The 14238-nt window shown below is 42.0% G+C and overlaps 1 protein-coding gene across 2 annotated transcripts in view; it reads right to left on the bottom strand.

Moving 5' to 3' along the window:
* Window positions 1-13851, bottom strand: part of PDSS2 (decaprenyl diphosphate synthase subunit 2) — a 120059-nt gene extending 106208 nt beyond the window's left edge. Inside the window, exon 1 of one of the 2 annotated variants that reach the window (XM_055809492.1) lies at window positions 13336-13851. In XM_055809492.1, the coding sequence (XP_055665467.1) occupies window positions 13336-13562 (227 nt within the window). In that variant the 5' untranslated portion in view covers window positions 13563-13851. The remainder of the gene's footprint in view (window positions 1-13335) is intronic. The other variant, XM_013304544.3, reaches the window with a different exon arrangement.
* Between the last annotated feature and the right edge of the window lie 387 nt (window positions 13852-14238).

Consider the following 14238-nt stretch of genomic DNA (forward strand, 5'->3'; position numbering starts at 1 on the left):
CAGAAGTGTAAAAACATTTCAAATTACTCATAATAGGCAAGGGTTAAACATATATAATGTTTGAGCATCTGCTGTCAATACATGTTTGGAGGTAGAAAACAAACAAAACTTACACATCACCATTTCTCGAAGTGGGTTTTTTCTCTCGGTTGGTTGGGTTTTTAAATGTGAAGTGTACAAATTACTCTCAGTAATTAGCAGCACCATTGATAGGTTTCATATGTTTGCATCACATACTATAGCATAGCAACATTCATTCCATGTAGATTGAAAGTATTAATACGTCTTTTCTTGCTTCCCTAATAATTATATTCATAAGAAGGGCTTATATTCGTTTGTCTCCAGATTGAACACATGGGGTATAAATCTTTAAAGCATAAAGACACTATTTTATACAACATCAGAGACTTTTGCTTTCAAATTCCTTTGAAAAGCAGATTGAAAAATGTTTAATGAGGTCTAGTGATAGGAGTTGGTACACATTTAAGTTATCCGTGAGCTTAAATAGATTTTCTTCACATTCTCGGAACAATGCTTCTTCCCCTCAATAACACTCACTATTACGGTTCCTTGTCTACCACTCCATTTATCATAGCCAGAGAAAATCACAACAAAGGCTTAAATGGCAGATTTCCTAAGGCATACTGGTGTGTACATGCTTCCCAAACTGCTCAGTAAATAAGGTTTGTTTACACAGAGCTTCACCACATGAGAACATGAAAACAGCTTTCAATATTTAATACCTACATGCACACCAAGGTAATCTGAAGCAGTGGTACCACCCAGGGACAATATATTAATCCCGACTTGATATTTCTAGCAAGTCACCTGGCAATTACCACAGAAGAGGGAAAGACAGGAGAACAACTCTAGTTGTGAAGACACCTCAACTTCTGGTTGCAACGCATGTTTAATTCTTAGCAGTTACCTGAAAAAGTTTTTTTGGATAAACTATTAGGAAGATGGTGTATCTGAAAGAACCCTGAGGACTGACGATAAGACCGGACAAAATTAGAAATCAAAGCCCTCAAATGAAAACATATTCAAAGGAGCTAACTGCACGGGCTAATCTTATAAAGCAGAACATCTGCGCAAGTAGAACGAGATATAACGCATCCCATTTCTGGGTCCACACTTCGAATCCGACACAGAGCTGTGCTGCCAGCCGTTTACATTCACACAGTTATTAGTCACGCTGTAGTCGCAAGTAGATTCCTTACAGCAGTTCTCTGTAGCGTCAGCCGGCACTCGGGTAAGAGGGATGGAGAGCCAGCCTGCCTGCCACCCAGGTAGCACCTCCCTGCCCAGAGCCGGGCATTCCGGCAAGGGAGCAGAGGGATGCACACACATTCACTGTGAACCTCACTGTTGCTCTGGGAAGCACCAAAACTTCACACTGCAGGCTGGCATTCGCTCATAATGCTATGCTTGCAGTAATTAAAAAACCCCTCCAACTCTTGAAGTTTCATTCATAATGTTCTGCTACTAAAATTTAATCGTTCCCTAACAAGCCCTGGTAAAAGACCCAAAAGATTCAAGGGAAATCCTAAAGTCTTAATAGCAGTAAAGCAAACAAGAAGGTGAACATTCAGTTAGTATTTTATTTGAAAATAAATTCAAAACAGGAGAACCTAACTTCAGCTCTTTCAAAGTGTCACAGGAACAAAGGGCCAACAAAAAAAATAAAAAAAAATAACACCACATACCCCCTCGAACATGCACTGTGTTAGGACATACACTCCAAACCCTCCCCTCCCAAAAACCCACAGGCATCAATATAATCTCAAGTGATTCACAAACAAACAAGCCTATGTTTCTGTTACTATAGCACAACACAATACTCTTTTTTTCCTCCAATGTCATTTTTATAACATTATTTTGGAATTTGACTATTTTAAAACTTGGTTGCTATGACACATTATAGTCATTACATGGATTCCTTTCCTACTTTCCAACTGGCAAGACTGTTTCAGTTTTATGAAGTTACAGTACAGACAAAAGACACAACATACCCTAAGTTCTAACAGCAGAAACTCCTTTAATGCCTTCTGTTCCTTGAATAAATGTGTACTGGGAGAAGGGCTTCCCCCTCAATTACCCCAAAGGTCTTCATACTTCCAGCTTCCCCAAGTCAGAATTCTGAGTCTTATTTCTGAAAATGGTCTTTTCACTTTATTACTGTCACTGATGGATGAAATCTGATTTCTTGCAGAATGTGTCAATGACTCCCATACTCTCTAACCTTACATATAATCAGAAAGTGACAAATTTTTCCTGTGGACAATAAAATAAGAAGTACACACCCTCCCCAGTATTTCTGGCTTTAACAACCAGGGATCAAGAACACATGATGAACTCTTCTCTCGGCCCTTTACACTTGAGCTTCACCTCCACAAGGCAACACAGGTTTGGGGAAGACATGTTTTTCCTGTAGATTAGCTTTTTAATTACTGAAATGTCATACCAGATAGATTCACATTCAGAAGTCTACTTCTAAAAGATTGATCTAAATATGAACTTCACAATGTAGCATTAACATCACTGAAATCCTTTTAAAATGTGCACACAGGATAACTTCATCTTCACAAGCCACACTAAATGAAAAGCAGTTGGGAATTTGAGACAGGAAGGTTACTGAAATAACAACTTTCCCCCATATAACAAACATGCACAAAGGATGTACTTATATATCATACAAACCTTTATTTTCTAGCCTATGAAAAGATATGATTTTTCCTAATATGAAAACAAAGTGGCTCTGTCATTTTCAGTTTCAAAGTTCAACACTAATTTAACATGAACACAATGCATGTTTGCAAAAAAAAAAAATCAGTAACACATACGCTAGCACAATCATTTTTTAAATGTGCAAATGAGAGACGTTTTTCCAGTTATGATCACAAAGCTTTGCCTTGTGTATTTGGCCTAACAAATATTGCATTCAGCTCTTAACCTGAACTTTCTGTTAAGTTTGATTAAAAGCAGTCTTACCAAACCAACTAATTATGGTGCTTCTGCTACTGGCTAATCACTCAGTTGACAACCAGACACAAAGCATGTTGGCACGGACCATTACCCTCAAATTGCCTTAATCAGGACTATGCATTTGCAGGATGGGGGGCTACACAAGCCCATCCTGTTACAGACCCAAGACTACTTCGTGACTGAAATACAGAATTTCTTTTTTTTTTTTTTTTTTTAAAGGTGCAATATGTAAGCTATTTCAAGGACCAGTGACAACACACAGATGTATTAACCCTTTGATTATGGTTATTTGTGGAGTGTGATGAACAGGCAGTTAATGAGGAAGCTACATTAACGTTAGCCAAGTTAATGAAGATAGCTGTCATTCCTGCAAGATTGCATCGTGAGTGTGAAGATCCAGAAAAAAAAATAATTATGGAAGTTGTTAGCAGGAATGATTTAAAAAAAATAATTCAAATTCTATAAAATGAATTGATTTTAAGCATACTTCTGGCAGCTATCAAGCCAATCAATTCATGTTTATAGGACTGTTTAGGTAAACAAATAATAAAAAATAATTTCTACCTGATCTTGAAGAAAACTCCTCTAAAGGGAGTACTTTCCGAAACAATTTGTGAGTAAAGGCTACCGGGTTTGCTTGTCCGTGTTGGTTTTTAACTTGAAAAATAAAGCTGAATCAGTATTTCCTAGGTATGACTTCTTTCCCTAGCTGGGAAGAAGAAAAGGAGACTAAAATAGACGAGATGTTTACTATACATTGTCATTCTATTAAGAAACAGAAGATTACCTGCAAGCCTGCCTTTCTTTTTCCCCAAAATGGAAGAGCAGCCATGGAGAAGAACCAACTAGTGCTATTTTGAAGAAAGAGACTGGAAGAACGAGAAAGCAAAATTACAAGCGATGGTTGTTCCCATTTAAGTGGTAAAGAAATGAGAAAGATGAATGCAAAAGCTGGAGCCCATGATGCTTCTTTAGGAATAGCTGAGGCTTGAAGGAAAGATGACTGTAGCTCACCTGAAGAACCTCCAGCAGGCTGAACAGCTCAGAGTTTCTCAGTTAAGTAAGGTATTGAGGCCAATTTCTAAGCCCTATCATTATAAGTAAAATCTCACTAGTTCACAGCATGTGTTTGATAAAAGCTCGTGTATAATGAGTCTCACCGGTTTTCCTATATGATCAGCTTTCCTTTCCTTAAATGAATCTTCCACACAGCAAGAGAGAAGAAAAAAAATTAAGCTAAAGTGATTGTCGGTGCCAGAGAATTGGCAGGGACAATTCAAGGACAGCAAAGCCACTGCTACAGATTTTAAATTTAATTTTTATAATAGATCTGATTTTTAAATTCATGGTGTTCCTTCATAGACTGTCAGGTTTGTCTCTAGCAGTAGTTCCTTTAGGGCAAGCACAGCAGACGGTCTGCCTACCCTGAGGGAAACTGAGACACTCAGATGTGGGGCAAAGGAAAGATATTAATAATTTAAGACAATGGTCTACCACCCCTAGGAGAAAGCAGTAGTGTAAGTACAGAAACATCTAACTCCCAAGGTTACATTAGTCTTTTGTGAACTTTGTAGTTTCCTGAATAGATTTATGAAGTGCTGTAGAGGATACAGTATTACCCATGGTTTTTGGAGGAATTCTAAAAAAGCTCATGGTGACTTGTTAACGGAGTCTCCTGTCGCTGTGAGGGCCTCCAAAACAAGGAGAAGTCAACTGGGAGGCAGCATGAACAACTAGGACAAATACTTTTTTCCTTATTCTTGCAAGGCAAGGAAGTTAACTTATCATAGCCAAATAGAAGATTCACTGAGTAAAAACCATTTCCAGCAACCCAAACATGAATTTTGATTACCCTTTGACATTGGTTCTTATTTGCACTTTATATAAAGGCATATTTGGTAACCCTCTTCTGGCTTACAGAAATAATTATTTTGAAACTGTTTCCACATATTCATTACTCTTTTGACTGTGTAGAGCAAACATTGACCTAACATTCATTCACTGGTACATTAAACTTGGTATTCAATATTCACATGCGTTACAAATCAATTGTACTTGAAAGCAGGAAAGAACAGAGTGAACTTGAAAAATTACCTTTATTTTAAAAAGATGCTTAGGCTACTGCGTGCCTAAATGAAAACCAAGTTTTCTCTTGGTGTAGTATACTATGTCCTTTCCTGACTGACTCGTACTTGGATCTGTTCATTATACATTCAGTTTCTTTTTCACACGCTTGAGACCCAAGCTTAAGAAATCCCAAGGTTCATTTAATCAGAATGAGTTGTACATTAAATTCTATTGAAATCTTCAAACTCATATTCCCTATAAAAATACTAGAAATTATCAATATCAGGACAGCATATTAGTTTTCATCATAAATAATTATATCAGAAAATCCCAAACAGCATAATCACCTACTTAATACACTTCATTTACTAAGACCATCCTATATGCTGAAATAATACACTCCTCATAAGCACAGAAACCTGGATTCAACATAGATATTTAAATGAGAAACATTGCAAAAAACAATTATCCAAATGCAAGAGAATTAAATTTACAGCCGAGCTTTTGCACATCCATACTGCAGATTTGCTACTCAATCCTACTTTGCTTACAGTGGCAAAATATTCAGCAAAACTGGGTATTGTACCATACAATTAAACATCCTTTGCATAAATTCTTTCACACAAATACTATCAGTGAATGATAACACAGAATTCAGCACCATTACAGCTGAAAACTAGCTGTTTACTCATCAGTTCAGCCTCTCCCAACATTTGTAGTAAACCCATGATTGTAACTATGACTGCGCTTACTTCTTGAGCTAGAGTTTAGTAAGGGGGGGGGGAAGGAGGAATGAATCTTCGAGAATAAAAGCACCAAATTTGAGTAAACACTTTTTTACTACTAGATGTCTTCATTACTATACTACAGTTTGCCCACCACAGAGATGGCAAACAGGAAGGTCAGTACAACTTAAGACTGTCAACTTACCTCGCTCAGAATACCATCATACACGTCAGACTTTTTTAGCTTAGGTTCCCAATTGTTTTTTTTAATATATATACACACGTATGACTGGCTAATACACTTTACCTTCAAGAAGGAGATTCTCACTGCCAACCCCCCCAAAAATGTAGTTTTGCAACAAAAAAAAAAAAGTTAAGGCCACTTAAATATGAACTGTGAACCTCAAGCCCAAGTATACAAATTCTGATGCAACTCATCTTCTGAAGTCTATGGACAGCTCTTCCAAAAAGCAGTAATAACTGATAGATATGAGCATTTAAGTATATGACTTATGTTACTGGTAAACTCATTAGAAAAACATACACTGGTGAAACTTATGCAGGAAGAGAAAAAAACCCCAAAATTTGCAAAAAAGAACAAACTGCACACATTTATTCATCCCATTTCACCTTACTACAGTGTAAAGGACGAGTGTAACCTACAGAAATGGATTGTCTCTTCACTTTAACTGTACAAGACAATATGAAGCAGTGGCTAACTGAAAACCAAGGAAGAACATGGAAGAAATCAGATGCAGAAAGAAGTTTCAGTCCATGTATGAATCTACAACAGTTTAATATCTAACTTTTCCATGATAGCTCTTTGTGAATTCATTCAGCCAAAATAGACAAGAAGCTGCTTTTTACTGTCTAAGAACAGGTTACTTGGTAGTGAGTATGGTAACAGAAACCCCTAGAGAGTACCAACATTTATAAGAGATGTGTAACACTATCGAAGTTTTTACAGTTACTGCTCAAGTCTATCAAAACTGGCTAAAAGATACTCACAAAACTTAACTTAGCTAAAAGAGACCAGCCCTTCTTGAAAGGGAGGAGTTTCTTGATGGGTGAAAGCAAGAATTTAACTCCAGTGCTTCAAGTGGAGCTCTCCTGAGATCACCTCTGTTTCCATCAGCTATACAAAATGCTTTGAGAAACAGTCTTCCCAGACAAGGGCAAACTTCCTGTAACACCAGTATTTCAGTAATTTTGCAAAAAGTATTGAACATATCAAGCAGGAAAAACATTGCATTTCCAACATCAGTACTAAGACTTTGTGCAGAGGTGCCCTGCATGCTAGCTTTGGTCGCCAGCACTTCCAGGAAGTCCAACAGATCTCTGCGGTAAGCATAGGAAATAATACAACCACTGCCTCATAGCTAACTTCACAGGCATTCTGACCACAATTACAAAAACCACATCTCTCTACCACAAAAATATTTTTATAAAGTGTTACAGCAGGGTGAAAAAAATAATAAAATTTAGTGAATACAAATGTGTTTCAACTTCTGTAGTGGGTGTGCATGGCAATGTTTTGGTAGTGGGGCTCGGGGGCTACAGGGATGGCTTCTGTGGGAAGCTGCTAGAAGCTTCCCCTTTATCCAATGGAGCCAACGCCAGCCGGCTCCAAGATGGACCTGACACTGGCCAAGGCCATCAGTGACAGTGGCAGCGCCTCTGGGATGGTGTATTTAAGAAGGGGTGAGGGTGGGAACAACAAATTGCAGCAGAAGAGGAGTGAGAATATGTGAGAGAAACAACCCAGCAGACACTGAGGTCAGTGAAGGAGGAGGCACCAGAGCAGAGACACCCCTGCAGCCTGTGGTGAAGCCCACGGTGAGGCAGGCTGGGCCCCTGCAGCCCCTGGAGGGTAACGCTGGAGCAGATACCCATCTGCAGCCTGTGGAGGACCCCAGAGCAGGTGGATGCCCCAAGGAGGCTGTGACCCTGCAGGAAGCCTGTGCTGGAGCAGGCTTCTGGCAGGAGCTGTGGGGAGAGAGGAGCCCAGGCTGGAGCAGGTTTGCTGGCAGGAGCTGTGACTCCGCAAGGGACCCACGCTGGAGCAGTGTGTGCCTGAAGGACAGCACCCTGTGGAAGGGACCCACGCTGGAGCGGTTCATGAAGAACTGCAGGAAGGACTCATGTTGGAGGAGCTCATGGAGAACTGTCTCCTGTGGGAGGGACCCCACACTGAGCAGGGGAAGAGTGTGAGGAGCCTCCCCCTGAGGAAGGAGCAGCAGAGGCAACGTGTGATGAGCTAACCACAATCCCCATTCCCTGTCCCCCTGCTCTGCTCAGGAGGGGAGGAGGTAGAGAAATTGGAAGCGAAGTTAAGCCTGGGAAGATGGAAGGGGTTGGAGGAAGGTGTTTTTAAGTCAGCTTTTATTTGTCATTACCCTGCTCTGATCTGATCGGTAATAAACTAATTTCCCTGAGTCTGTTTTGCCTGTGATAGTAACTGCTGAGTGATTTTCCTGTCCTTATCTTGACCCACAAGCTTTTCATTCTGTTTTCTCTCCCCTGTCAAGCTAAAGAGGGGAGTGATGGAGTGGCTTTGTTGGGCACCTGGCATCCAGCCAGGGTCAAACCACCACAATTTCTGATACAGCAACAGCAGGAGAGGGACTTTATGCCCCCAAGGTCCATTACAGATTGAGCAATTCAGTAAAACTTAACAAGACTGTATTAAGTATTAGTTTTAGAAGCTGCAGGTTGACCAGGCCCTCGTGCTTGTCACTTTCAGCATCCAGCTGCTGGCTGTTTTTAGAGAAAGTTACCTCATTAGCCACCAGCAAGTAAACAGATACTCCCATTTTTCTACACACACACACCCCCCCAATAGATTAATTAACATTTGAAACAAGTTGCTAAAAGGCTACTTGTAGTCAATCGCAGCACCTGCAATTATAAAACAGGATAGTTTTAAGATCACTATTCTCAAGATAAAATATAAATTGGCAATAACAATTCCATCAGCACCAGGTTGGAACAAATCCCTAGGTCTATGCTGAGATAAGTCACCCACATAGGAGGGCAAATGTACACCACATCTGAAGTAACAAGATACGTGTTACTGAACTAAGCTATTTCAAGCTGACAGAGAAATAGAACTATGAGGAAAACAATGTTGTTGGACATTTTAACTGAAAAATATGTAATCTTGAAGCTACTCTGGACTGCATTTTATGTTCAGTGCTTAAAATGGCTAGAGATCTACACGGAGCAGGCTGCAAGAGAACAAAACCTGGTCTATCAAGGCTTTTTATTTCTGTAATAATCCAGGAAAACCACAACTAAGTCTACTTAAGCATTTATCACCAACAAACAATTCTGACAGAACTAAAATATAACCATTCCTCCCACATGCTAATGACAGAATGGCTAGACCTAAATAGTATCCCATAATAATTTTGCGTGTATGGAGTGTTCCATTTCATTTAGTGATATTATAAAAGTGATGCATTGGCCATAACATTTACTGTTTACTATCTGCAGCAAGCTATACCCTTCTCAAGGGAGATTAAATAATCAAGAAAACATTATTCATACTCTGTATTTGAGAAAAGTAGATCGCTGTGCCAATTACAGATTCTTTCCAGTATTAAGGATGCATGCTAGCCTAGAAAGGAGGAGGAAAGGTAAGAGAGAAAACTGGAGATTTGGTTGCTTCCCACATGAAAAGGAGGTCATACGTTCATGCATTGAAGAAGTTTTCCTTCAGTCCAACAAAGCCTGAAGAGCAAAAAAATGTAAATGGTAGTTTTGAGTAGCTGCTGAAAGCACTTCATTACGGGGAAAGAAACCTGAAAGCTCTGAAGAACCATACAGTGACTCACAGGACTACAAACAGAAAAATCCAGAAGTAGTCAGATTGCAATTTTGTTTCCAGAGTATCCTTTAGAGGTGAATATTTTAATGATAACATTTGTTTAAAATATTCTTTATTAATATTGCTTATGCACCATTTTCCACTCAAAGATCACAGTGATCGATACCGGCTGTAATGAATGAAGTGTAACACCTCCAGAAAACAGATGCTACATTATTCATTTTACAGATAAGTAAATGCAAGTATGAAAAATTAAGTGACTTGCCCTAGTCAGAGAGCCAAAAGCACATCTGTGAATATAATCCAGATACCCCAGATTCCAATGATCTTCTAACCACTAGACACTAGCCTTTCTAAAATGAAATTTAGCCTTCCCCTAACATTTCAGCCTCTTTCTAACAAGTCTGGCAAAGCTAGTACTGAGGATGTTCACTTCATGTGGCTGACTTAAGAAACTAAAAACTTAAAAATAAACAAACCCAAAACCTCAACTTTACCACATGGATTACAGAAGTCCCTACTCCCTCACTGTAGGGCTCAGTTACCCGTCTCTGCCCTCCCAAGAGCAGTCAGCAACAGCTCACAGATATAAAGGTACCAGCCAGGCACAGGCTTGTTAGGAGGTCTCAGGGTCACACATCATCCCAGAACGCCTGCTGCCATCCTGATTCATGGCAGGCACTTACACCCAGGAGCTACCACCACTGCATCCAAATGAGAGGAAGAAATGGATGGGATCATCAGAGAAACGTATACTGCCCCAACAGCTGTTCCTCCACATGTCCTGTCTCTCATGGACAGTTATCTTTAAGCTGCCTTCTTTACAGCTCTTAGCACACACTATGCATTGCAACAGCCTAGTGACCCAAAGCTCAGCAAAGGGTTAAAAACGCTCAGCAGTACTCCTGGTACAGTAAACGCTTTCAATGTGATGGCAGTTATGTCTTATGCTGTCTTAGCTCAGAACCGGTGGAGGGTTTTCTACCAGTGCTTTAGAAACCCCTAATGGTCTAAGGAAAACTTAAAAGGCTAGCAAAACGTTTATACACAAGGGAGGGTAGACACAAAAACACTGATGACAAAATGCCACCAGTCAAAGAGGGTTAAAGAAAATTAATATTGCTTAGAGATGACACCAAGCAATCATAATTTGATTGTCACCACTTACAACCTCAAAAATAAATGAGCAGAAACTTGAGGAAACAGCATGTGCAATTAATCAATTTCACTGCACAAATTTTTCAGATGTTACCATAAACAGAAAAAACTCCTTAAGTGCTGGAGTACTTAGTACATGTATACAGTATTTATGCACTCACAGTCTGAAAAATTAGAGTTGCAGAACATACCAATTACTTAAGTTTTTTTTTAAAAAATCATCAAAGAACATATTTTAGATACCCATGCCTTAAAACATTTGCTTGAACACACAACAGGAAATCTACGTTACCTAATAAGCATAAGTAATGAGCCAGAGAATGAAAACATGTATCTGGTATTGAAAAATCAAGGCTTGTTTCCTAAACTGCTATGGTAAGTCAGACCACAGATCTCAGATTCATATCTAAAATCATTCACATTTACAGTCAAACAATCAACAGCCAGACTGCAGAAAGAGAATAAGATTATTAAGAAAGAACAAGGTCAAAATTCACCTTATTGCACAATCATAAAACAAGGTGTGGTACAGTTTGTGCATTGCTACAGGTGTACTAAAACTTGTCAGCAGGAAATTAACTCTAATTATAATAAAAGATCAAGGCCATTGCAAATGCATCTGCAACGAAGCCTTTGGAAATACCAGTGAGGCCAAATAAGAATATCCACAGTAAGGGCACACTGTTTCAGTTCTATGTGAGCAAATACTGACTTTGTTTTCAGCACAACAAGTCACGTTAATAATCTACTCTGAAACATGTATGAATTTAAAAAAAATGAATGGATTCAATCCTGCTGACCCTATGCATGATTATATTCCTACTGGTGTACCACAAACCACAGGCTTATAGAACTAAGCCTGAAGCAGCCCACTTAACATAAAAACCCCTCCACATCACAGCTCCACCATGAAACCCCCAACCATGCCCTAAAATACTGCATTTGAACTTAATTCACAAATAAACCAGCAACTATTACACACTGAGTAGACTCTCTAAAGTTAAGTCCCACTTTAGCACTGCAGGTTGGTCTTTATGATACTTCTATGACTACAGTGGAAGCTTAAAGAGTCCAACCATATTGCACTTCAGTCCTCCTATTCCCTATATTCCATCAACCAGTCTTAAAGTTAGATCCAATGGCAGAAAATCATCTTCTTCTTTTCCCTCCTCTTAAAAAAGAAAAACAAAAACCTTTGCTAAGCTTACAACATTACAACCTGCATTTATAAACAACTCAATGAAATCCCCTCCACCAGCATTTTCTGAAGTTAGTATTTTCCATTTTTATTAAGTTGATTTGTTTCTTCCAGAAAAGTCTACTTAAAAACAGTATCTAAATCCCACTCCCCCCAAATGTTTCCTTGAAAAGCTATGCCTGTCCCCTACACTCCTTTTGCTCGCTCAAGACAATCAGATTTAGAGACAGAGAGCCTGAAAAACAAATCTTGTTTTTATACCACTACACCATAACTGTGGAGTTGCCAAGGCCTACTACACAGCTACAATTTTTATCCTTTAAAAGAAGAGCATTTGTTTTGAAGGCATGCTAATTTTTGATTTACACTTGCTCAAAAATTCTGTGCCTATTAAACCTGGGTTTTATTAACATCACTATATTTGTGGTTACAGCAAACACACTTCTATCAAAAAAAACCCAACAACCAACCACCCCAAAAACCACAAACCCACAATGCACTACCCTTGGAAAATTGCACTTTTTTATTTTATTTTTTAAAGCATCTGATGTTTCATTGTTTAAAACACCCCACAGTTTTACAGTCAAAGAAAACACTGCCCAACAATCCCAACTTCTTTTTGGCAGGAATGCAAGTCTTCCATCAGTCTGCCTTAAAAATGAAAGAGTGAATAATCAGCTTAGCAACCCCAAAAATCTCAGCAATATACAAAAACTCCCAGCTCCCAGCTGGGCATTTGAAATCAGACCAGGTTTTCTGAAGCTCTTATTACCAAACTACACAGTTCAGAGAAGTGTCATTTTGAGCTTTAAAGTCGATTAGTTCCTCCATTTTTTCCACTGGTTTCCTTGCAATATAGTTAATACTAAAAGGAATACTCAACTGTTAGCGAGCCAGCCACACTTCTTCCATTTTGCCAAAAGAATTTTTTGCAAAGCACATGGGCAAACTCGTTCATTGCACGTGGCATTACAATGAAGCAACTTCTGAATGACAGAGGATGACTACAGGGGAAACCTGTTTGCGGGAGGAAATTAAGATGCTGGCACAAAAGGTTAACCGCCCACGCAGAACCTCGGGGCTCAGGGCAGGGTTTCCTTAGGACACGCAGGTTACGGCACCTCCACGGCTGCTCTTGGGCACCGCAGCCGCCACGGCCAAGGCGCCCACCCGCGCCAGGGCCCACGGAGCGATGCTGAGCACTGCCGCCCACCCGAGCCTCAACTCTTGACAACCAGCGACGCCCAAAACGTCCCACAAGTTGTGACAAGCCTCCCGAGGGCTACCGGCCGCTTGCACTGCAGAGGCCCAGGCCCCAGCGCCCGCGGGCCGCCCAGGCGGAGGCGGCGTGCCCCGGCGGGCCGGGTGCTTACCGGGCGGTGTCGAGCAGCGGGTGCTTGGTGCCCACCAGCTTGCGGACCTGCATGGCGATGTTGCTGAGCTCGTCGCTCAACAGGCACCGCAGGCTCATGAAGGACGTCGGGTACCCTACGATCTTCTCGGCCTCCGACACCACCTGGCTCCAGGGTGGGCCGCTCGACGCCAGGCGCCGAAGGCCGCCGGCGCCGCGGCCCCCGCGCCGCAGCAAGGCGCCCCACATCTACGGCCGCCGCCCCGGGGAGGCCCCCGGGTGCCGGCTCCTCTCTCCCGTTACTCGCCCCGGCGGGGCCCCGGAGACCAAGCGGCCACGGATGAGTCCGCCTCCTCGCTCGCTGAGGCCAAAGAACACACACACCCCGCCGCCAGCAGCCGGCTCAGCCGTGGGCGGCGGGACCCCGCTGCGGCCGCGCTGCCGAGGGGAAGGCGAGCAGGCAGCGCGGCGGTGGCCGGTGCGGGCTCATTGTGCCCTGGGGGCAGCCATCTTGGGTGTCGCAAAACACGGCGGGACGTAAAGCGAGGGCGGCAAGGCGCTCCCTTCCCCCTCCCGCCCGCCTTCCTCGCCTGACGGCTGCGGCGGTTGGGCGGGGGAAGGCGGACGCGGGGTTGAGGGACGCTGGGTGAGGGAGGTCGGCTCCTGGGGAGGAGGGCTGTGATGCCTGCGAGGTGTGTCTCCCCTTGTCCTTCACCCTCGGCCCTTGCAGTGGGTGAAGGGCAGCCTCCTCTCTTCCCCACTCTGTGCTTGCCGCTTCCCAGCGCGGGGTCTGCGGGCGCTCGCCGGCCCGGGCACGGCGGGGGTGCTCCCGGGCCTGGGCCCTCGGCTGGCTGGGGCTGCCCCGCGGAAGGGGGTGTGCGCAGCCCGCTCCCGGTGGTGCATGCGGAGGCTAACGGGGAAGGGA

Source organism: Falco peregrinus, chromosome 7 (genome assembly GCF_023634155.1).
Source record: "Falco peregrinus isolate bFalPer1 chromosome 7, bFalPer1.pri, whole genome shotgun sequence".
Lineage (NCBI taxonomy): Eukaryota > Metazoa > Chordata > Aves > Falconiformes > Falconidae > Falco > Falco peregrinus.